Source organism: Lagenorhynchus albirostris, chromosome 14 (genome assembly GCF_949774975.1).
Source record: "Lagenorhynchus albirostris chromosome 14, mLagAlb1.1, whole genome shotgun sequence".
Lineage (NCBI taxonomy): Eukaryota > Metazoa > Chordata > Mammalia > Artiodactyla > Delphinidae > Lagenorhynchus > Lagenorhynchus albirostris.
This window is the reverse complement of record NC_083108.1, coordinates 85,081,770-85,107,155: the sequence shown is the minus strand read 5'-3', so window position 1 is coordinate 85,107,155 and position 25,386 is coordinate 85,081,770. Positions and strand designations below refer to the sequence as shown.

Sequence of the window (25,386 nt, the reverse complement as noted above, 5' to 3'; positions counted from 1 at the left end):
ATTATCATCATCATCACCACCATCAACATCATCTTTATATCATTACCATCATCACCAGTATCACCATCACCATCATCATATCATCACCATCCTCATGTCCATCATCATTATCACCATTATCACCCTCATCATCATCACCATCACCATCACCACCACCACCATCATCATCACCTTCATCATCACCATCACCATCACCACCACCATCACCATCATCACCACCATCATCACCATCACCATCACCATCACCTTCATCATCACCATCATCATCACCATCATCATCACCACCATCACCATCACCATCATCACCTTCATCATCACCACCATCACCATCAACATCATCACCTTCATCATCACCATCATCACCATCACCATCACCATCACCATCATCACACTCACCATTGCTATCATCGTCATCACCATCACCACCACTATCATCAACAGCTTCATCATCATTCACCTCCTCCTCTGCACCCTTCTACCATAGATCTTTTCCAGTATGAAGTGTGAAAATCAAGAAGAGAGACACTGGAGTTAGCTATGGGTTCAAACCCGTTTTGCACCATTCCCAAGCCATGTAACTGTAGGAATATTAGCTACACCACAGGCCTCAGTGCCCTCACCCATGAACTGAAGACAATACAGGCTCCAGACACTGCTGAAGCAGCTGCTCTAAGGACTGCATGAAACAACGAATACGAAGCACTTAGCACAGGGCCAGCGCTCAGTAACTGTTAACTACCATCATCATGGAAATGAAGCTCAATGTGATTCAGCAAACTTGGATTTCACAGATTCGCCACATCAGGGAAGCTCTAATTTCTGGAAATTTTTGCTGATTTTTGCCTCTGACTCTTGGGTTAGGCTCCCCAGGATGACACAACCACATTTTCAGAGGGATACTGGTGATGTTTGCCTCCAGGGAGGCTTCTCCATGAATGACACTGACGAACATAAAACAAGACCAAATATGGGAAAGTCTTTTACAAACTATAGAGTGCTGAGCAGATGTCAGGGAAGGGGGTTACGACCCACTGTCTAGCCTTTGGCCACTCACAGAACCAAGAAAGGCATCCAGTCCAGTTCTTTGCAGAACTGAGGATAAAACAACCCAAATCAGGCCTCCTGCGTGAAACTAGAAACTTCTGGAGATTTTGCAGATAAAGAAGGCGCTCTCATATTTCCCATGGTGTCAGCCCCCAAATTATGGGTGACATTTTTGTTTGCTGATTCCCAAAGTTCCAGAGTCCCTACCTCGACACGGAAGCCTGCCGAGAAATCAGGTCACGGAAAGGCCAACATTCACAGTGCATTTGGCAGTCCTGTTCCGGGAATTTCCACCTGCCCCAAATGTGGGAGCCAACTGGATGTTTGTATCCAGAGAGGCTTTATTTTGTTTGCTGGGTCTCCCAGAAGCAGGATTGTATGATAGGAAGGTGGGTACGGGGGCGACACCTTAAAAATGAGTTAGCAAGTGTAATTTGGAAAAGGTTATGGTAAAAGAAAAATGCCTTAGACTATAGCTACAGCCTCTTAGCCAGTCTCTTAGATTCTGGATTGGTTAGAGGGAAAAAGAAGGATCACCCACCCTGGGCAAGAGGAATAATGGAGCTGAGATAAGGAGGTTCAGGGAGGGGGGCTTCAGGAGGTGGCTGGACCCACCTTCTGGGGTCCTTAAAGGTACAGTGTGCAACATGTAGTACTTTTGTCGTAAGCTTGGAGCCTTCCCACGATATGTGGGCAAGGGGCAGCTCCCACTCAGGCCAGGATTTGGGGCAAGGAGGTGGCATGGCGGGAGTGTGCACCATGTAAATGACGTCCACTTGGTCAGCCACGGCTGCTCAGAAGTTCTCTTTAGATTCGGAAACAGAATCACAAATTACCAAGAGCTCTTAGAATTTTCTGCCGCAGCCCCGAGGGATTATAGCTTCACTGCAGGCTGCTTTTAGTTCATGGAGATCAGTTTCGGGGCTTCATATGTAACCTGGTAGCAGGTGGCCCCTCCTAGGGAAAACTGGAATGCTCCCAGATGTGTGTTTGGAAGGCAAAGGGAACACTTTCAATAAAATAAATGAATGTGCTGATTTTGACCTTTTTAAACTCCGTGACAACATCCGGATGGAGACAAAGAAAAAAATCTCATTTCATCCAGCCGTTCTTATATTAATTTATAAAGCAAAATACCAAGATTAATTCTCATTCAAATCTGCACCCACCTAAGGTTCTTGAAAATGAAATTCCATTAACAATTCCTTTCATTTTTACTTTCAAGAGCTTTTAGTATGCAGGGACTTGGGCTTCAGTGATTTCTGCACTTGAGCACAGCAGGGATTCTGTAAGCATTTGGAAAACTGTTTTTTTTTTCTTCCATTACAGGACACAATGCAGTATCTTAGAAAATTTGTTATTTAGAATCTCTTAATATTATGCAAGCAGGTATCTGAGATAATACTCACATTCGTAAGTGAATTTTAGGTCTGATGACAGTGAGTGATGGAAAATTCTTGCTCTGAGTAACTAGATCATTTCTCCCTTTTTGTGGGTGATATGTACACCCGCCCGACCCAGCATTTATCAACAAGAGTGAGGACAGTTTCAGTGGCTATGACTACCGGACAGTAGTCATTGGAAAAGGAATTATATACTGCTCACATACTAGTTTTCTTATAAATCCCCCCTTTTCAAGGTCCCTTCGGAAGGAGAGGAAGTAAGAGGGGCACCAAGAACCTTGAGCCACAGATGAAAGTCACTTTAGACTCTGCACAGGCAAGGCAGAAATAAGTCCTTAGTTCGGTGCTAAAGCCTAAAATGAGGGTGAAAGGAAAACTGCCAAAAGAATGAACATCAGATAGCATCTCTTTCCCTGTAACTAAGGAAAGTGGGTTTTACTTGGTTTGCAGATAAGTTCAGGCAGCAGGGCTGCCAAGTACAGTTGCACAGGCTTCGCACTGCACAAGGGCTTGCTTCTGGAGGTGTTCTGCAAAACAGAGGGAAGTCAAGTGTCTTATGCAAGGGCGCCTCTTTCTAATTTGCATGAAGACTCTGCTTGGGCCAGTGGTTTGGACCTTCCCTTAGGACATCATGGATTACGAAGAGGAAGCACATACGTATTTTCACAGCCATCTCTCCTAAAACAGAGAACACTGGTTTCTAAATGCAGCCTCTTTACTTTTCGATTTCATTAATGAAGGGCATGTTGATTCATGTAGCATGTAAGCAGGACCCTTGATTATTTGGTTCAGTCCTTAAACTCAAAATCTAGAACTTTAGCCTGGTATATTGTACACATCCAATAAACGTTTGTTCAATGAATGAACCACTAGGGCATTCTGTACGCGAAACCACTGCTACAGGTAAACTGACATCTGCCCTTTGCTGTTCTCCCATTGCCTTGAGAATATTAATTACTAATCCCGGATTTTTCTGGAGGGAAAGTCACGTGAAGAGGATTTTAGTTGGAAAGGTAAATAATGAATAAAAATCCGTGTTCATAGTTAACTCACACGTTTGTAAAGAACTGTTTGGTCAGGAAGACTAAATCTGGGATCCGACTCTCCCTAAACGTCTCTTTTTATTACTAGTATCCATTTCTCCCAGCCGTCCTCACAAAGTCAGAGGTCCTCAAACATTTTGGTCTTGGGATCCCTTTACAGTCTTAAAAATTATTGAGGGCCCTAAAGAGCTTTTGCCTATATAGGTTGTGCTGATTGACATTTATTGTATTAGAAATTAAAATTGGAAGTTTTGGAAACTCAAGTTTTGGAAACTCTTTGTGGTTCTTTTTGGACCTGGCCTTATTCTGGGGTACACACACCATGCTAGGCCAATCGTAATCAGTGTGGTTGCCTCAAAATGGGATGCCCAGATAAGCTAGACTCAGGGTGAGGTCTGAGACTTCTGTTGGAACTCTTGGGGAAAAGGCAGACTTTCTCCTGGGAATGCTAAATTACTTGGATGGAAGCCCGCAGCTACCTTTGGGAAACCCTGCCTGAAAAGGAAGTCTGCAGACGGAAAAGCAGAGCTTAGAAAAAAAGACAAATGGATGGAAATGTTGTTTGAGTGCCTGGATCCAACAGTGCCTGAAGGCCTTGGACAACGGTGATTAATCCTCCTTTTGGATTAAGCCAGTTGAGCTCGTTTCTTGACACCTGCTCCAAAACTGTGTTGATAAAACACAAGGAATTCAAAGATCTTCCATCATGCTTTTTCTTTTTACGTTTAACATACCAGATCGCATACAGTATGAAAAAAAAATGCAGCCCAATCACTGGACAGTCCCATAGGAACTACAGTGAGGGCTGAACAGGTGAGGAATGATGGACAGGCTTGGACTCACAGCAGGGCTGGGGCAGAATCTGGACCTACATTTCCCACTCGGTCACCTTCATTACCATCCCTCTGTATCACCGCTCCACCTAATAAAGGAGCTACTGGTCACATGTGGCTGTTTACATTACAATGAATTACATTTAGGTGAAGTTAAAAGTTAAATTCCTCTGTGGCTCTAGCCAATCTGAAGTGCTCGATGACCCCAGGTAGCTGGTGGTACCCGTATGGGACAGTGCAGATATGCAACCTTGCTACAGAAAGTTCCACTGGATAACACTGCCTTCTAAGTTTCTAAACATGTCTCTTTCCTCCTTCTTAGAGTATAACTGAAATGAATAACGTTTAGGAATGTGCAGAAGGTATATACATTATTAGAACTCATTAATTCAATGGGGATATTTGTTGAACATCTGTAGGTGCTGAGTATCATTCTGGAAGTTGAAGACACAGCCACGGACAAGTCCAAGAACATGCCCACACGAACACGCCTGGCCAGAGGGGAGATGGGTCACTGAGAGTCAAACAACATCACACAGAACCTCATGTTGGGTAGAGGCGGATGTTGCAAAGGGAAAACCGAGCAGGGAGCGGGGAGCCTTTGATCCGGGAGAGGGGTCCCTGAACCAGCAGCATCACTGTCACCAGGAAATGGCCAGAGATTCAAATCCTTGGGCGCCACCCGCCATCTACAGAGCCAGAATCACTGGGGTGGGGCTGGCGGGGCTGGCAACGCAGCCCCCAGTCACTGGGGTTTTAACAAGCCCCCAGGTGACGTTGACCATTCAGAAGTTTGAGAATCGCCTAAATAGCGCAATCTGCACTCCTTTCTCAGTCCACGACTTGCTTTTAAAGTCTTACGGTTTATGAACAAAAGCTGGACAAAAGACCCTGCGCAGCCCTTGAACTCTCTTCTCATCTGAAAAAAAATGAGTGGATGATGCTGTAAAACAGGTCTAAATACAAAGTCTATTTGTAAAAGGGATTGAAATGGCTCCAGAGAATTCATTACGTCCGCACAGACACATCTTCTGTTTTTTCCTCCAAAATATTTCCTTTTTCCTCCTGTGGGACAATTACTGAAAATGAATTGTAAATTCATTCCTAGATGAATGCTCTAACCGGTTTCAAATGCCGACATAATTATGGGGCGGCAGAAGAAAGGCTGACAATTATTGAATGTTAGCCTTGGCACTGCTAACCACACAGAAAACAGTAAGAATCATACATCTTCCTTTCAGCTGGAGAAATTCTGGCAACAAGTATTTTGGAGCAATGTCCTTTTGGCAGGAGCAGTGCCAGGGGCTGGTGATCAAACGATGGAAGAGACAGGAGTCTCTCAGTTCGAGGACAGATACGGTGGGTCATTTATTCATTCATTCAATCTACAGTTCCTTATTAAGCACCTACTGTGTGCGAGGCGTTGTTCTAGATGCTATTGATAGAGTGGTCCCTTCCCTCCTGGAGTTGACATGCCAGTGGGGAAATTCAGACAATGAACGCATAAATAAACAGGCGACTTTCTGTCCTGCTATGAAAGAAAATCAAGGCAGTCAGGGCAGACAGAGTGACTGCGCTGTGAGAAGATGAGGTCACTGAAATCAGTCTGAGAAGATTTCAGCAGGGATCTGTATAACATGGGGAAAATGCAGTACGGAATCTGGAGGAGAGGTTCCAGACACAGGAAGCAGCAAGTGCAAAGGCCCTGGGGCTGGAATGCAGTGGAAGGGGAGGTGAGGAAGATCATGAGGTCAGAGAGCAGCTGTGGGCCAGACATTCAGGGCTGCCTAGGCCCTGGTGAGTCCCACTGTACTTCATTCTTTCTTTCTTCCTTCCTCCCTCCTTCCCTCCCTCCTTCCTTTCTTCCTCTTTCTCTCTCTCTCTCTCCGTCTTTCCTTCTTTTGCAAGGGGAGTTATCAGACGAGTGCCATTCTGGAGGAGAGAGACCTGGTCAGGTTCTCAACATGAGGAATGAGCTGTCAGGGGTCAGGATGGCAGCAGGGAGATGATGGTGGCTCGGATGAGCCTGTGGCTGTAAGGCAGGGAGATGCCACAACCTCTGAGACCTGTTCGTGACAAACACAACCCAGATGGGCAGGTGCCACATCAGAGTGTGTGGCAGGCGTTAGGGGAACCGGCAGGGGGTAGAATTCTGCGCCCACGATGCGTTATTCCTGCTGTAGCATCTCACCGGCCACCTGGAGGCTTTAAGAAGCTGACTTATCCTGCCCAGTGGTTTCCAGGCCGTTCTTGACTTCCTTCCCATGGAACCGACCAGGATCCAGCATCCTCTGGAGGTGAAGATCCGTCTTCTCGGCTGGCAGTCGCTGGGGCTCCGCAGACGGCGGTGCTGCGGGAGTGCGTCTGCACCTCAGAACCCGCCGTCTTAGGTGAGAGGCAGCGGGAGGGAACAAGGGCCCCAGACGCAGAGGGGACTTTCAAAGCGGACATCGCAGGATAATGTATGGGATGCTGCACACGGGGATAGGGCCTGTTCTTTGCTGTTTCCCCAGCCTGGTGCACAGCCGGCCAGCAGACAATATTTGATGGAAGATGGAACAAATGGACGGTAAGGGACTCTAGGCCGAAATGAAATAGAGACGAAATCCCAGCTGTCACGGAGCCAACCTTCCAGATTGGGGGAGGGCTGGTGGAAGCAGGCAATAAATATGTAACCAAATAAAAACGTGGGACTTCCCTGGTGGTACAGTGGTTAAGAATCCACCTGCCAATGCAGGGGACATGGGTTCGAGCCCTGGTCCGAGAAGATCCCACATGCCGTGGAGCAGCTAAGCCTGTGCGCCACAGCTACTGAGGCTGCGCTCTATAGCCTGCAAGCCACAACTACTGAGCCCGCATGCCACAACTACTGAAGCCTGTGCGCCTAGAGCCCGTGCTCCGCCACAAGAGAAGCCACCGCAATGAGAAGCCCGTGCACTGCAACAAAGACCCAACGTAGCCAAAGATCAATTAAAAAATTAATTAATTAAAAAAATAAATAAAAACGTAAAAAAGAGAATGTCGGGGAATGATAAAAGAGGAATTTCCTCAGATATGAGGAGACTAAGATATAGTAGCACAACAGCACGGGGTCTCAGGAGACACCTGTGGATGCTATCGGGGGAGGGGGACTCTCATGGGCTGAGTCTGCAGGAACCGGGCGTGGCGGGGAGACTTGCAGGGGGAGGACTCAGCAAGGACAAGGATGCTGAGCGTGGAGGCGCTGGGCAGCACCTCAAACCACACCTGGCACACAGTAGGTGCTTAATAAGGAGAGGTTCACTGGGGCATCGCCCTCTCCCCACAGGCTGAGGTGACGGAGGGCTTGGGGTGAGGGTTTAATTCTCTGCGGCCACAGCTCTTAGTCTTTTTTGTGTCATGGGCATGTCTCACTGGCTGGTGAAGCCTAAGAATCCTTCTCAGAATAAAGTCTTTATAATTAAAAAGATACACGCACCCCAGTGTTCACTGCAGCACTATTCACAGTAGCCAAGACATGGGAGCAACCTAAGTGCCCATCGACACATGAATGGATACAGGAGATGTGGTACGTATAGGCAATGGAATACTGCTCAGCCATAAAAAAGAACGAAATAATGCCATTTGCAGCAACATGGATGGACCTAGAGATGATCATACTAAGTGAAGTAAGTCAGACAGAGAAAGACAACTATCATATGATATAACTTACATGTGGAATCTAAAGATATGGTACAAATGAACTTATTTACAAAACAGAAACAGACTCACAGATGTAGAAAACAAACTTATGGTTACCAAAGGGGGAAGAAGGGGGAAGGAATAAATTGGGAGATTTGGACTGACACACACACACAGCTATATATAAAATAGATAACTAATAAGGACCTACTGTATAGCACAGGGAACTCGACTCAATACTCTGTAATGACCTATATGGGAAAAGAATCTAAAAAAGAGTGGATATATGTATATATGTAACTGTTTCACTTTGCTGTACAGCAGAAACTAACACAACATTGTAAATCAACTATACTCCAATAAAAATTAATTTAAAAAGAATAAAGTCTTTAAATGAATAAAATAAAATACGTAGGCTTGCAAAGGAAGCCAATTGTGCTGAAATACAGGTATCAAAATATAAAGAATATCTGAACTAGAGTCATGCATGTGCTTCTGTGTTAGTGCACCTCAAAATAAGATCTAGGACTGGGTGTAAAGTGACCATAATTTCCAACTAGTGAAAAGTAGAAATGGTATTTCAGGGTGTCTGGATCGCCAGTAATATGTATGGAAATCTGTGAAACGAGTGCAGTGGTGGCTGCTAATACTTTGGGGGATCTCTGTTCATAATGGGCGGAAATGCTGAGTTTTGGTTAGAGGTTGTTAGTGAACGTGGAGGTGGAATTTTTCCCGTTCAAGTTCACAGACCTGCCTGAGGTCTCTGTGATTCCCAAAGGGACTAAAGACCCCTTCAGGCGTGCTGTGGCATTTTTACGTCCTGGTCATCTGCCACTTCCCATCCTCTCGCCACTCTCTCCCAGGACTGTTTTTCTGACATTCCAGCGGGAACGTGGGGTCGTGAGGTGGGTGACCGCATTCTCGCTGGGAACGTGGGGTTTTGGGGTCACTCGGGCTGCGGACAGATTCCCCTGGGGTGTCCCCTCCCCCATCCAAGGTGATTCTGACTACACATGGGTGAACATTTCTATACTAACATCATGTCTTTAGGGGATTTATAAACAACTGATTCAATACCTACTGAAGTATACCTACTGAAGTAGCATTTCCTTTTAAATATAATTAGAAGTTTAACATGGAACAACTTAAGGTAAAAGAGCTAGCATTTCCTGAAGGCTTACCAGTGCCAGGCAAGGAATTCTGAGTATATTTAGTTCTCAAAACAGTCCTACGAGTCTGGTATTATTTCTATTCCCACTCTACAGATGAGGCACAGAGAGGTCAAGCCACTTGTCCAAGGTCACACAGCCATTCAGAGGAAGAGCTAGGACTTATGCCAACATAGTTGGCTCCCAATTCCTATACTGTTCTCTATTAGAGAAAATATTAAGTAAAGGATAAACTCAGTGGTGTCTGGACATCGTAAAAAGTGAGAAGTTGGTGTGCTAAGGGTTGGCAGTTAATTGTGCCACGGTGCATGCGGTTTTCTCTCCTGGGGTCCCCTCTTATAGTACGTGGGCTCCGACTGACATTCAGGGTGAGGAAGAAGACAGCGCTTAGCCTGTGAGTCCCTCCCGCTAATTTTCCTATGTTAGAATCACTTTTTTTCCTCCATCTCCATCTCTCATCCCCAGTGAAGTAATATAATCTTTAAAATCAGAGCAGTTTTTACTTTCTACGCAATGTAAGTAAAATAATGGAAAGTACAAACTTGGGAAAGACCTGAGCCATTGCTCATCCCCCCACCCCTTCCTTTTACTGATGGGGAAACCCAAGATCACGTAATGATGGTGAAAACATGAATGACAATCATAATCACATTTTTGGAGTATTTTCTTTGTGGCAGGCAGTGAATAAGGTACCATTAATTGGATAACTAATCAGCAACCTTGAAACCATTGCCACCAAGTCAAAACAGCTTCTGATGAGTCATAGATCAGCTTTTTAGACACAAATCTGGGCTGGTTAGTTGGAGAGAGGGACATTTTTAAATTGAATTCCAAAGAAAATCTCCAGCTGTGGCAAGGAAAACACTTATGCTGCCCATATAGTTATTTTTCAACTGTGCAAACATTTTTCAATTGCCGAGAGCATCAAAGCCATCCTTGAAATACTCCTGGAGAATTACAAATGTAAAATCTTCAAGGTGGAGAAGGAGCGTGGAGAACAGGGTGCTTTGGGAAAATCAGAAAACATTATCTTTTCATTGTCCCTTTAAAAATAATATTATTCCACCCCTGTCAAACGAGATGTCCCTCGATTCTCTGAAATGCCTGTATTTGCCTTTCTCTAACACAGGATATTGCCAACACGCTTCCCCACGGACTTCAAAGCCAAGTTAAGTCATCCATCACTTGTAGATTGACAGGGGGTCCAAGGGCATCTCTGCAATGCCACAGGCGTGCGAATGCACGTTCCGTTCCCCAGTCTGGTTCTCTGAATTTAGCAACGACAAAGGATGCAGAGAAGTAACCACGGGATACTGCTGGGTAGAAATATCCGGCCACGGGGTTCAGATAGCCCAGTGAGATCCCTTAACCTCTCCCCTCACAGACTGAGGACAGTTGTGATGTGTCCTCTGGGAAGGAGAGTCGGAAGCACGTACCCCTCGGTATCCCTCAGCATCCTGGCTGGGAACAGAAGGTCCACTCAAAGGAGGTGAACTGGAGAGTGTGTGATGACAGAGCTGTGGGCAGGATCAAAGGAAACAGCCAGGGACGGTGCAACGCCCAGATGCCCATCTCAGCTGGGAGCCTGAGGCAAGCAGCCCAGTTACTGGTACCCAGAGGGAGGAGGACCATGGAAAACAGCCTCTTTGACAGGACAGGAGCTGTATGCAGAGAGGACCATGCCCCCTGGCGAACGTGCGGCAAGATGGGGCCGGGGGTGGGACAGGGGTGCAGCAAGAGGGGGAGGCATAGGGGTGCAGCCGTGTTCCAGAACTGCCGTAACGAAGTACCACAAACTGGGGGGCTTCAAACAACAGCAATTCATTCTCTTGTGATTCTGCAGACCCTAAGTCCAAAATCAAGGTGTCCCTCGGGCCGGGCTGCCTCTGAAGGCGCTAGGGGAGAACGTCCTTGCCTCTGTTCTAGATTCTGCAGGTTACTGGCAAGTTTTGCTTTCCTTGGCTTGCACGTGCATCTCTCCAAGCTCTGCCGCCGTCCCCAAACGGCCTTCCTCCCTGTGGTCTCCTCCAGATATCCCAATTGAGCTCTCCTTGTAAGGACGCCAGTCACTGGATGTTGGACCTCATTTTTTTTTTTTTTGGCCTCACCGCGTGGCATGCGTCTTGCGGGATCGAACCCGGGCCCTCGGCAGTGAGATTGCAGAGTCCTAACCAATGGACTGCCAGGAAACTCCCCTACCGTTTTATTTTTAAATAAACTGCAGGGAGAAGCTCTGAGACATGAACAGAACTGGGAACTGGTTACACGCCATCCCCTTGTCCCGCGTTATTCGTCTTCATGGCAGCGCCTTATCATGACCTGGTCTTAGCGTAAGAAATAGCTTCCTATTTGCTGTCTGTCTGCCTCCCACATCCCCCTGCCCCTGAGGGGAAGACCTGTTAGTTTACTGCTGACTCCTCCGATGGAACACAACGTGCACCCACAGTGCCTGCACCTCGTAAGAGCTCAGGGTGAGGTTGAGTGGATTCTGCACGTCTTTATTCTTGAAAAGAGACCAGCATCCCCGCACCCCTGCCGCCAACCTGCAGAAACTGTCACATGGAGGTCTCATGTGACACTCTCGTCGGGTCTCAACTAGCGATGTGAATACTTTTCTCTTATGTCAAAGAAGAACTGAAGCCCAAGCACTAAAGTTGCTGCTTCGTCTCCTAGTCTGTGCTGGCCCCAGGCTGCCCTGGACCAGCCTTCCGTCCTGGTCCCAGCGGCCAGACCCCTCCCTCTCTTCCACCCCAGCTGATGTGGGCACCTTGAGGGCAGGGACTGAGGACTGGCGGGGTGGGAGATGCTCGAAGGCCAAGGAGCTGGACCCTGAAGCTTTCCTGCCCCCATGCAAGGAAAGGGTCCTGTCGCTGAGTTAAGTCTGATGGCGGGGTGGGTAAATGATGGCTTTGTGAGGCCGAGTTCTCCACCCAGGATGGTGCTGGGGGCGGGCAGTGTGATCCAGGGGGCTCCCGCCTGGAAGGGTCACTCTGCTGGAGAGTTGAGGGTACCGTCCTCTGCTCCTTCCATCTCATTTACTCACTGGGAGTTGGAAGGTACTGCTGGGTGAGACAGAAGGCCACCGAGAAGCACATGGGTGGCGTCATGGCTTTCTTCCTGGATTTAGGCAGGGGTTTGAGAAGGCCTGATTTTAAGGTGAGAACTTCCCCCAACGAGGCCCATTTCCTATTCGGGAATCCTCTACGTTACCTTTGGGCAGTTTGCTTTTCTTTAGAACGAGCAACGATTGGGGCAATTAATTGTTTTCAAAGACTGACCCGTTGCCTCACTGGCTGCTGACAGGTAAACATAAAGATGTGCCTCTTGTTCCGTTTTTTAAAAAATTTCTCATCTTCTAGTCAAGCTGCCATTTCATTTGCTACTTCCTTTCAATAAAAGTTTCTGTTTTGGCCACTTCTCAAGGTACTAAAGCTCATTCCAGAAAAAAAAAAAACAACAAAAACCTTTGGAAATACAGAAAATAAGAGAATAGAAATCCCTCCAATTGCCTCTTTTGTTGTCTACTCGCTAGTGTAGTTCCTAACTGTCCACATCACTTTGCAGAGTTGATGTCAAACTGTACGTTCGAGGGGAAGCAAAAGGATGACATCACATGGGCTCTTAAATCCGGCCGTCGGAAGTCCTCGCTCTGTTCCGTGCAGTCAGCCACTCTGTGACCTTCCGGATGAAGCCAGTTTGAATTCATTTACAGTTATTTGCACACAAAAGGATTCTGGGTGTGACATAAGTCGTCATTTCACTTTACCTTAAAGCTATTACAAAAACATAATAAGCACAATAATAATGATACCGTTGCTTCAAAGAAGGCTTTCTTGTAGTCCCTTGAAAAGCATGGCCAGGGGCTTCCCTGGTGGCCCAAGGGTTAAGACTCAGGGTTTCCAAATAGCAGGGGGCATGGGTTTGATCCCTGATCGGGGAACTACGATCCCACAAGGTCCCACATGCCACGGGGCACGGCCAAAACAAAGAGCGTGGCCAAAATCCTATCTCATATACTTACAATGACTTTACTTTTCACAGTATCTGCAGGGCTTATCTTTTTGAAATAGGTAGCGTGGGAACTAGGCACCTATACCCTAGAACTGGTGTCGAGGTCCTGTGACATAGGTCTGCAAACTTTCTCTCTAAAGGGCCAGACAGAAATTATTTCAGGGTTTGGGACCCAAGGGGCAAAACTGAGCATATTAAGAAGCGACTTATATCACCGTTCAAAACGTAGCTCTTTGAAAATGCAAAAACCATTCCTAGGTTGCATGGTGTACCAAGAGAGGCAGCAGATTGAATCTGGCCCATAGGCTGTAGATTGTTGAAGCCTCTTCTAGGACATGAAAAGTCAAGAGAAGTCATTTTCTAACCTCATAGTGTTAACAAATCCTAACACCTCCTGCGGTGGACATCTGTTGCTGTGTCTGACTAGCAGCCATTGCCCCTCTTTCAGTGGAATCAGATTTTCCCATCCTGCACCACGCCTACCAGCCCTCCATCTGATCCCAGACATGCTCCAGGGGGAGGTGTTCCCCAGGCCTGGCCATTCAGAGCATCACATCCTTTTGGCTTCCGTGACTGGCTTCCCAGGTTAGACGCGTGACCCAAGCCAAGTCAATCAATCCCAATCAGAGCCAGTCCTAGGAGTTTTCCTGGGTGATCGGCAATGGTCTTTCACTCTTTTCCTGCTGGATGTGATGCTGTGACTATGCCAGCATGGCACTGCCAGGGGCCACCTTGGGGACAGAGCCTCCTGTACCGTGACTGAGCTGAGAGGGGGAGAGAAGCCACCTTCCGCGATCACGTCATTTGCACACCTGCACCCTTGGTACTCAACCTGCGCTCTGCTGTCTCTGTCTAGAGGCATTGGCGTAACTTAGGAGCTTTAAAAAATACCCAACACAGACCTCCTAAACGAGAACCTGCACCTGAGAAGGATCGTCAGGTGACCTATATGAACATTAACATTTGAGAAACACTCTTGTAGATTTTTTAAGTTATATGTGAGCTGGTTACTTCTCATCGTGCTTAAGCCAGTTTGAGTCGGGTTTTCTGTCACATGGAACTCAAAGACTTCTAATTGATATATTTCTTAACCCGGTGTCCATGAAGCCTGCTTATTCCAAAGCTGAACTGAAATTAGTTTTAGAATATCCACGTCAGGCTCCATGTCTCTGAAGGCGAATCCTGGCAAAGACCACTGGAGCTATACTTCAGAACGCTCTTCCAGTGCCTCTGAAACGCCACCCTCTATGTACCTCCATAAGGAGGACTTAACACTTGTGCACAGGCAGGTCCTGGAGAATATAGTCCCAGGGCTTGGCAGACGTGGTGAGTGACCACAGGATAGAGTTCCAGTCTAGCCCCTTATCATCCTCTTCTCTTCTCAGTTCCAGCTGCACGGGGTCTAGCTAGAAGTTGGTAACACGGGTTTGTGTATACTCTACTCGTGTCGTGTTCTACTTGTGTCAATCACATGTTGACTTACTGTGTAGTGAGGCAGAGACTGGGGTAGTCACCCAGCTTCTCCTCTGCACCTATGTTTCCCAGCCCTCTTGAAATCTGACGGGGCCACAGGACTCCTTCTGCCCAAGGATGTGTGTGAAAGTGTCCTATGTAATTTACACGCCATTGCTTAGAAGAGCTTGCGGGCCACTCTGACTGCTCCTCTGTCTTTGCCACCAAGAAGGCCACGTGTTTCTGATGTTCCAGCTCCAAGATGATGACGTATCCATCAGTCTAGATCCCTGAGGGACTGCCTGGAACAGAGCCCCCTACCATCTAAACCACGTGGCAGAAGCAAGAACAACCTAGATGGCATTAGGCACCTAAGATTTGGGGGCTGTCTGCAGCAGCAACATACCATACCCATCTTAATAGACATAGTGACCTCAAGCTTCCTTATAAGAAAGGAACAGAAGTAAAAAGAACTGGAGTAGACTTCAAGAAGAGAAAGTAAGTAAATACTATAAATTTGGCAAATGTCATGAAGCTGCTATGAAAATAGCTGAGGTTGAGACAGGCTGGATTAACGACGACAGCAACTTCCAAAGACCAGGAAGAGGGGAAATTGTGAATGCAAACGTCCCATGAAACAACTGAGGCAAACATCCTGGGAAAGAGACGAGGGACACCAGGGTACAGTCAGACAGCTGAACGCACGATCACACGCGCATCCATGATCACACCGGTCTTACCATGGCCAAGGGCACGATGCCAACCAGGTCTTTCTGGCTGATGAAGATCTCAGACACGGCGATGTCCGTGGTCCCCCTCCGTGGGTATTCCACCTGCCAGGTGATGGGCTGACTCCCCGACAGGCTGCTGAAGCTGGCGATTTCAAAGTTCATCTGCACAACCTCATTGAATAAACTGCTGCTTCTGCAAGAGAGCAGAGGAAAATAGCTTTAAGCTGACTTGGTTCGGTGGAAGGACATTCAATCCCTTTGCTCCATTCTCCTCATGATTATAACTAGAATGTAAGGACAAAGGAAATGCCTTTCAGGCACAGCACCTGGGACTTGGCAGCAACTACAATGTAGGGACCTGGGCGGGTGGGATGGAAGAGCGCCCACGCGTTAAGAATGCGGCCAAAGAATCTTGAACGCTGAGCACCAGCGTATGTGCTGGTGGGCCTCTTGGACTGATTCTGACTAGCTCCTCAGACAGTGAGTTGCTCCCGTTTGCCTAACCCTGGCACCATGGACCTGGATGACCTTGGAACTCAGTGGACCCCCTTGAAGTTCAGCGTCGTTTGTGTGGTAGGTATTGTAAGCAGCTAAATCAACGTCTTTCAACCCCTTCCTAGCTTATCCTCCTACAGAAGCTGAGAAGCATGAAATGACCTTTCTAGACTCCCCTGAAGCTACCTGCAGGACTAAAGCCAAGTTTCCACTTGTCAGAGCCACTCTACTGGTACTTAGATGTAGAAGTGGGTTATGAAGCGGCAGTGGGGAAGGAAATTAGGATTTTTCTGACAAGCATCATGGTCCGGGTTCTTCCGGGGCAGCTGTGGTGGTTCTGTCATCCAGGCCCCTGTATTATCATGCCAAGTGATGTTTCCAGTGCAGAGGTCCACTGCAGAGTTGGTCATTTTTCTTGTCTGTATTTCTTCCCTGTCTGCCCTGTCCCTGGCTGTGTAATAAACACATTCAATTCAACAGCTCTCCTAGAGATTCCTGGAATTGTCCAGTATCCCTTAAGGAAAACTCTTCTCTTAAGAAGGACTAGTTAGCTAAAGGGACTCTGATGTCTGCAACTAAGAGATCTGACCACTACCCTGTATTTGAAGTGGGCCCAGATATATGTATTTTTTAAAAGCAAGCTTGCCGCAGCAATTCTGATGCTTGGGGAATGACCGACAGTCCAAACATCTCATTTTTCGGATGACAAAACGAAAGCCCAGGAAGGGAAAATTGCTTGCTCTCGACCACACAGCTCGTTAGTGGCAGAAGCAAGCTGAACGCAGCCTCTCCCAATTCCCAGCCCTGTGCTCTCGACGGCATTCTCCTCTAATTTAGTTGGGGGTCGAGTATGAAATTACAAGACACCAAGCAAGTCTCCTTAGAACAGAGATGGGCAAACTGTGGTCTGTCAGCCAAATGCAGCCTGCTACCTGTTTTATGTAAACAGTCTCATTGGACCACATCCCTGCCCGCTTGTTTATGTTTTTTCTCTGGCTGTTTTCGTGTTACATACAAAAATATGGTTGAATAATTATGTCAGGTGATGTAACACCTGCAAAGGCTAAAGTATTCACTAACTGGACCTTTACTGAAGAGGTTGGCCAGCCCTTGTTTTTAGGAGGTCAGAGAAGGGAAAATGGGAGAAGCTTTCTGGAACTACTGAATCGAAAGAATCAATATTGGTGGAGGCAACAAGGAAGGGCATCCCAGGCATACAGCTGGGTTTGTAAGGTGGGCCAGGGAGGATCTTGAGGCCAGGCTGAGGGGCCCCCAATACCCTTTGCCTGTAGGCTAAATATTAAGTAAGTGGTGGGCCAACAGTTAGCACTCTCTCGGCTGGCAGCTTCTGGGAAGGTCACCTGATGTCAGGTGAACCGAGGGGGATTTTCCACAGCACATCAAGAAAGAAACACCAGAGATGTTAACACTGCGTCCCAAGCATGTGCTGGTAGCACTGTGAAGCGTCACGGAGAAACTCTTCCCTTTGCTGTGGGGATTATCAGTTAAAGATGCACCCACTCAATCTTCAGGTCTTGCCCAGTAACCAGAACGCTAATTTCTCACTCTGTTACCCTCAGGCCCGTTCAGAGGGCTGGGGCGGGACGTAACAGCAAGGTCGCTGCACCAGCCAAAGCACCGGCACTCATGAATCTTCCTTCCGGTACTCCGGGCTGGAAGTGGAGCCCGGAGGAGAGCGATTTATGAGCTGCTGCATATCCCTCTGGGAGGGAAAACGATTTCAGCGTCTGGAACCTCAAGCCATGGGCTGTGCAAGATCAAGAGTGAATTATTTGTCTTGGAAAATGAGGGAGACGTGTCTGGAATCTGGAGTGTTTCCAAACTAAGCCTTCTTGGCCCAGCAGCTAAGGCCTGGAGGGATCGGGGTCTGCTTAACTCAACTTCCGGACATCCCTCCTGCATGCTCTGGCCAGCCTCTCCCTGCACTCGGCTCATGACTTCCCTCATTTCAGGGGGTTTAATCTTGCCCTCTCAGGACTCACACCCTCCCTTGGTACCTCCTTATCTGCAGCAGAGCTGGCTACTTGGCTGTGCTCGCTGGAGACGTAGCTGTTGCTTATCTGACCCTCTTCAACTAAGAATTCCCTTTCCTTAGTACTGCACGTGGCAAAAATCCAGTTATCCCAAGATCCCGTCGTGGCCCCTAAAGGATGCCTACACGGAGAATAATGCTAGAGGTTTTACAATGTGCCTTCGACCTACCCCCTTCTTTAAGGCGGAAGACTCCTGCCCTAAAGACAGTGCAGTGTGGTGATTTCCAAACTGTGGTCCATGGGACCCCTAGTGTACCCGGGGGGTGTGACAGTGCTGGCTTTGGGGCTGGAACTGGTCCTTGATACAGCCCTTTCCTCCATCTCACTCCTGCTGCACAGATCCAGTGTTACATGTTGGGAATATTGGGCATCCAAGAAGTATTTCATTAAAGAATGAAAAAGAAAGGAAGTGGTAAAGGGGTAGAAAGAAAAAGAAAAAGAATGAAAAAGAAAGGAAGTGGTAAAGGGCAGGAGGGAGGTTAGTGGGTAGAAGCAAGAAGAGGACCCGTGACCCTTTCAAGGGAACACAGCCAGTGTCATGACTCATCTGCTGTCACCTTCCAAGCAGACCTCCTGAGCTCACGTCCCGGCATCAGCCGTTACCGGCTGGGTTACTTTGGGCAGCTCTGCCCTTTTTTCCCTAGTTGCCAAGTGGGAACTCAACTCCTTCCCATTTCATGGAGTTGATACGAGGATTAAATAAATGATCACCTAGGTCTCAGGCGCTTAGAACAGAACTTGGCACGACCAAAGGTTAATAAATGTGAGCTCTTCCTGTTTTTAGCAGGACTTGACACTATGTTCATCCTCTGTGACTTTAGACTTGGTCAAAAGCCACCTTTTAAACGTGCCCCTTTAGGGCTGGTCCAGGAGCTCCCGGAGAACAAGCCAGAGTATAGATGCCAATTCCCTGCTGCTCATCAGGAACTGGGATCTGTTCAGATTTGTATACAGTGCATTTACTTGGTAACTGTCCCTGTCAGACACAATACCATGGTACGATACATTATGCTAGCAGATGGGGACCAAGAAAAGAAGAAACCTGTCTGCAATTCTGTCTGTGGCCAGTGCTTTCCTACTCCCTCTGAGCCAACTGAAATCTCTGTTAAGCCTTTGCCTTGAAGGGACCAAGAACCCTCCGTGCCACCCTATATGGGGCTTGTGATATCTTTGGAGTAATAAATAGAGGAATTTAAACCCTTGAGTGACTCCAGAGAGAGCCCAAGAACCACTACTTGCTAAATCAATAGTGTAGATTTATGGCAGTAACTCTCAAAAGAAATGTTCAAAATTGGCTTAAAAAAAGCTCTTACCCAAAAGCAAATAAATTCCCCCAATAGTCACAATAAAGTTTGGACTTTGGAAACCCAATTTATCAAACCTCTTAGGTGTTGCACTCCATCTTGTAAGAAAATGAGGTGTCGGTGTATCTTAAGAAGCCAAAAGGGCTTTACCTCCCCACCGTGGAGTGTAAGGGATTTCAGCTCCCAAGTCAGACACTGATGACAGCTTACCGCCTGCAGAAAGCAATGAGACTAACAGAATGAAGAGATCAGCCTTATAACAGGGAAGCAGAAGAATTTGGCCCAGGCTTCGTCTGATTCATTTTACTTCATGTGTATTTCATGAAGGCAAAGGACACATACATCTCCTCTGGGAAAGGCTTTATTAGATAGTCCCATTGACCCCACCATCCACAGGAATGCCCTGATGATCTCTGGGTGCTCTCCACGGTGCTGCAGCATATCGGTTTGAGCTGCAAGTTCCAAGCAACAGAAAACACCTTGAGCTGACCGATAAAGAAAAGGGAACGTTACACGTGCCTCAAAATTACTAGGAAGTGTGGAGAAAAAGACACAGAGAATAGGCGGGAACAAAGGAAAAGTGGGACAAAACCAGTTCTAGACGGGACACCACTGCTGATGCCAAAACGAATTTTCTACTGTCCTTGACGCTTTGCACCACTGATCCCACGTTCAAAGTGCTGAGTGGGGATATGAGATTGGCTGAGCTGAGCTAACATCCCCTAATCCAATATGTCAGGACAGTGAGAAAGGATCTGGTCTCTTATTGAGAGAGTCATCTCTTCCACTCCTGCTGTCTGCAATCAACACGCAGGGCCGAATCCAGGATGCAGGATAACGGTGAAGGACAGAGGATGGAGAAAAGCCTTCGCAGGTTGCCCTGTTTCCAGACACACTTGGGCTAGATTGAGCTCAGATTTAATTTTTTTTTCCCTTCTCGCTATCCCAGTCCCCAAAGCCTAAAAATGTACAGGAGCAGGTAAATGTGGAAGGATGAGGAAAGAGAGAACTTTACGCAAATAATATTGATGCCAATGACACTGGTTCAAAGGTGAACTGCAACCCTTAAGGAAGTAACCTGAGCCTTCCCTTTCTACAAAGCGGGGACTCTCAACCTTGGCTGGATGTTATCAGCTGGGGAGACTAAAAAAAAAAAAAAAAAACTATGGATACCTGCGTCTACCCTGGACCATTGGAATCAGAATCTCAAGAGGTGTCACTCAGATATTAGTATTTTTAAAGCTCAGGTGATTTTAATGTGTGGCCAAGGTCGAACATTACTGCCATACCAAAAAGGCTCTCTCTCTGTGATCACCAAGCGTTTTGCTTTTGAATGATTCTTCTTTCTTTCTTTCTAGTGTCCATGCAGCAATTGTATCGGGTAGGCATTCCAACCGTGGGCTCTGAAATAGACACACTCGGGTGTGAATTCTGACTCTGCTCTCCAGTGGGGCTGTGATCTGGAGCAAGTTGCTTACTTAACCCGTTCGTCCTCAAGTTTGATGACTTATCTGGAATTATTTGGTGGAAGGGCTTTAACAAATTCTGAGGTCTGGGTCCCACACGAGGGATCTTCATTCACTGGCCTGGAGAGGGACCTGGGAACTGGGATTCTTAAGGGCTCCCCAGGTGATTCTAATATGCAGCAAAGTTGAAGGACCACTAACTTTACCTGTAGAAGAATCGGTTCCTGGATCTGTGATAAGCCACCCTTACGAGGCTGTTGGAAGGATAAAAGGTGTAATATGTGGAAAGCCGAATGCATACCAAAACAGCTATTCATCAAGTGGTAGCTCTGGCTGCAGCATTTCTCCTGTTCCATAACCTGGCAGGACTTGGACATCTTTGTGCTCCTAAGGCCGTGTGTCCTGGGATTGGCGGAACACAGCAGGTGGGGAAAAACAAGACCTTACCCAAGGCCCCTGGATCCTGATCTAAGCACCCCTCCCAGGCAGAGTGTGCCTCTAGCTCTGACCCTGACTTTGACTAGACCAGGTCCTGTCACTTATTTTCCTTCCTTCAGCGTGGTGGATGGGTGTGAGCACATGTTTTCTGAGTCAAAGCTCTGGATACGAACCTCACATTTACCCTCGAGACATTACTCATGTTACTCAGGCTTTCAATACCTCAGTTTACTCAACTCTGAAATGGGGACATATGTTCTGCTCTTTCAGGGTCTTGTGCATATTTAGGGAGATAAATGTACATCCTTAACTCCCTCTAGGAGCCTGGCACATAGCTGCGCAAATTGGTGACAGCTAACACAGAGGGAAAGCGTTGAGCTCATCCCTCAGATCCAACTGGATCATGAAGATGCCCAGAGGCAAGATCATGTGGAGAGAGTGAGGCCCAGCCATCCTGGCTCCAAACTATTGTACCAGATAAATACAGCTCCGTAAGAGTGCCTAGGAAAAACCTACAGAGGGATTGCCCAGAAAATTCCCATTTATTGAGAAATAATAGTTATTTGAAGATAGCAAGCTTGGGACAGTTTGTTACACAGCCATGGATAAAGAGATGATGTCTCTGACTGATACAAGTCTTTCACTTGATTCCTAAGGGATCTTAGAGTCTCCCATGCACTTTGCCAGCAGGATATGGCAGAGGTCTAATAGGATTCTCTCAAGATGCCAGGGGCAGGGAGGGCTTGAGAGGGAGCTCACTCCACTGCCCAGTCTCTCCTAAGGCCTGAGTGGTACAGGAAAGCAATGGAACTTTCACCTAGTTCCAGGGAAGGCTACTGAAGTTAGTCTCCTGCAGTCTTTCTCTTGCAGGGAAAGACGTCATGGATGGTGCACTCAGAGACCAGGTAGAAACACGGAAACCTCATGAACGTTAGCGCCGAACCATGACCACACCTTAGCACTGGATGACATGCCTGTGGATGAGCCATGAGCTGGATTATCTGAAGACCCAAGGTCCCCCCAGCCCCCATCCAAAGTTATCATCCTTCCCACCTGGGTCAATTTTGAAGAAAATGGGGCAGAGCTCGAAAGACTGAATCAACCGAGTTTAAACCTGAAATGCCTTAGCGAACTTGAAATCAACCAGATTAACTTTTCTACTACCAAGTAGAATGGGGGCTTAAGGCAGACCTTGAAAGCACTGACAGATAAAGGAATAGAGCTGTATATATATGGTCTGCACACTGGATTTGTAGGTTGGAAACACACCCACGACCTTTGTTAGTGGAAGTTGAACATGGCAGAGCAAGTGTTTTTTGAGGGTCCGTTCTGAGCCTGGTCCCGGAATTAGCAATGCTTTCATCTCCCAGTTCCTGATAATACAATGTCCCTGTCTCCACTATTGCACCAGTTTCCTTCTCTACCATTTTCTCCCTCGTTTATTCTACTCAAAACCACCAAGCTTCCCTCTACCTCACTGCCTTTGCACTCGCTTCACCCCCAGATATCACTGCGGTTCACCCATGACTACATTCACCCTGTTATCCGTGGCTCAGCCAGCCACTTTATCCACATCATCACACAACACATTATACGCTTATAGGCATTGGGTCGCTCGCCATCTGCCCCCTCCCCTTTTTCTCCCCTGAGAGCTCCATGAGAGCAAGGACACTGTATTGTTCACTGTGATATTCTCGTGATACGTCACAGCGCTGACCCTCGGGAGATGCTTAGTAAATATTTGTCGAATGAATAATGAATGAGTGATGCTCCAGGAGCCGGGTCCCCTGATGTTCACATTCTTCTTTCCTTCCACTAGGCAGGTTAATATTCATTTCGGCTCAAGAAGGGAGAAGGAGTTCCCCGCTCAGTTGGACAGGAGGACAGATGCAGGCTTTGAAGCTATCAGCCTTTCCAGAAGGGTTGAACTCCTTCCAAGGGAGAAGCGAAAAGCAGAGCCCACTGGAGATCTTCCAGGAAAGACATGCCCCAAGGTCCACTACGAAAACTTCGCCTTTTCCAAATATCACAGAAGACAGAAACTGGATCTGCTCCAAAGCTTGCTGTTGAATTTTAAGCCTGCTGAGTACCACTAAATACATAATGAAGAGGCTGAATTAACTATGCAAAAGTATAATTTACAGTTAATGTCTGTAATTGATGAGTTGAGGGTCTCTGTGGCAGCGCGAACCACTAAGACTAGAAGGACTAGAGGGGATAAAGGAAAGTTTTACTCTAAAATAGAAAATAGACGCGTGCTCTGCTCAGCACCCGCCATTCATCCATCCATCAAACACTTACCCTGTTTTGTGCCAGGCGTGCGCTTTGGTACTTGAGATACAGAAGTGAATGCGCTGTGGCCAACAGTGGGTCACAGACCTCCACCAGAATTCCCACCACCTGTTATTAGTTTCCCATTTATTTGCCTAAAAACACTCACAGGGAGGAGAGTGACCAGAGTGAATGCAGATGCAGCGTGTCCTGGGGCTGCTTTGCTCTGGTCCCCTGTTCCCCTCTGCGGCATCCGGCTGCCCTGGCGTCTTCCAAGCCGGGGGTGGGGTTCTGCCTGAGTTGACAAAGCAGACTAATTCTTGCTCTACCACTTCTCTCTGGATTTGGGGGTCCATCCCATCCTCATCCTGGGAGAATTTACACTGGCAGCCTCTATCCTTCTAGTTAATGCCCTCAACCCCAGCTGCACGACAGAATAACTTGTCGTGCAAAGCACCAATGCTTTTTCAGAAACACCTTCCTCGGGCTTCCCTGGTGGCGCAGTGGTTGGGAGCCCGCCTGCCGATGCAGGGGACGGGGGTTCGTGCCCCGGTCCGGGAAGATCCCACGTGCCGCGGAGCGGCTGGGCCCGTGAGCCATGGCCGCTGGGCCTGCGCGTCTGGAGCCTGTGCTCCGCAACGGGAGAGGCCACAACAGTGAAAAAAAGGAGGAACGCGCTGCTTGATACTGAGGGTTCTAGTTCTTTAAACAGGCCTTATTGCTTATATTCTCATCCTTGGGTCATTGGTCTTTCCCACTGGGGTAAGGGGTACCATCATGCCCCCCAGCCTTGAAGCCCAAGAGCTAAAAACAAGGGTTGATTTCTCTCTTTCCCCACCTTCCCTCCCCCACCCACTCCTTCAGCCAGTCCTGTTGGCTCTGCCTCCAAATCTCTCTCTCTTTTTTGCCGTTTTATTTTTTTCACCAAATCAGTTTTTAAATTTTATATTGGAATATAGTTGGTTTACAATGTCGTGTTAGTTTCAGGTGTACAGCCAAGGGAGTCAGTTATACATATACATGTATCTATTCTTTTTCAAATTCTTTTCCCAATTAGGTTATTACAGAGTATTGAGCAGAGTTCCTTGTGCTCTACAGTAGGTCCTTGTTGGTTATCTATTTTATATAGAGTAGCATGTGTATGTTAATCCCAACCTCCTAATTTATCCCTCTCCCCACCTCTCCCCTTTGGTAAACACAAGTTTGTCTTCTAAGTCTGTGAGTCTGTTTCTGTTTTGTGCAACATGGATGGACCTAGACATGATCATACTAAGTGAAGTAAGTCAGACAGAGAAAGACGAATATCATATGATATCACTTACATGTGGAATCTAAAAAATGATACAAATGAATTTACATACAAGTATATCTTGAGTCAGTTCACCTCTCTGTCTCTTTACTGTGACCTTCTGAATCCAAGCCCTCTTCATCTTTCTCCTGGACCATTGTGGTTGCCTGTTCTCCCAGATTCTACTCTTGTCTCTCTACCATCTGTCCTCTTCCCAGGAGTCAGAGGGGGTCTCTGCATAATACATACCTCCTCAGGCCATGTGCATCCTTAAAAGTCTGCCCGGCTGCCTGTCGCAATTAGAACACAACCTGAGATCCTCTCGTTGCACCCATCCTCCCCTCTGATCTCCTGTTTTGCGTTCTCTCCCTTGATCGCTATGCTCCGGCTGCACTGGGACTCTTGTCTACAAGAACACGCCAAGCTCATTCCCACTTTTGTCTTTGCGTTCCCCCTGCCTGCTGTCTGCATGGCCTCCCTCTTCTCACTTAGCATAGAAGCCAACACCTTCAAACACCTGAACACGTAACTCAAGTAGACATTCTCCAATACCCACTTCCAAAAACAATCGTATGGCTAGATTGTCATTATTGCATTTATCACTAATGAAGATATCGTTTGGTGTTCCTTTGCTCAGTTTCTGTCTCCCCCACTAAGACGGAAGTTTCTTGAGATGAGACGCTTGCGCCATCTTGGTCTCTGCTGCAACCCCCTTCCCGCCACC

The 25,386-nt window shown here is 47.3% G+C and overlaps 1 protein-coding gene across 1 annotated transcript in view; it reads right to left on the bottom strand.

Annotated features, from left to right (window-relative positions):
* Nucleotides 1–25,386, bottom strand: part of TMEM132C (transmembrane protein 132C) — a 366,604-nt gene that overhangs the window by 57,189 nt on the left and 284,029 nt on the right. Inside the window, exon 4 of the mRNA XM_060170309.1 lies at nt 15,356–15,539. Coding sequence (XP_060026292.1) covers nt 15,356–15,539 — 184 coding nt within the window. The remainder of the gene's footprint in view (nt 1–15,355; nt 15,540–25,386) is intronic.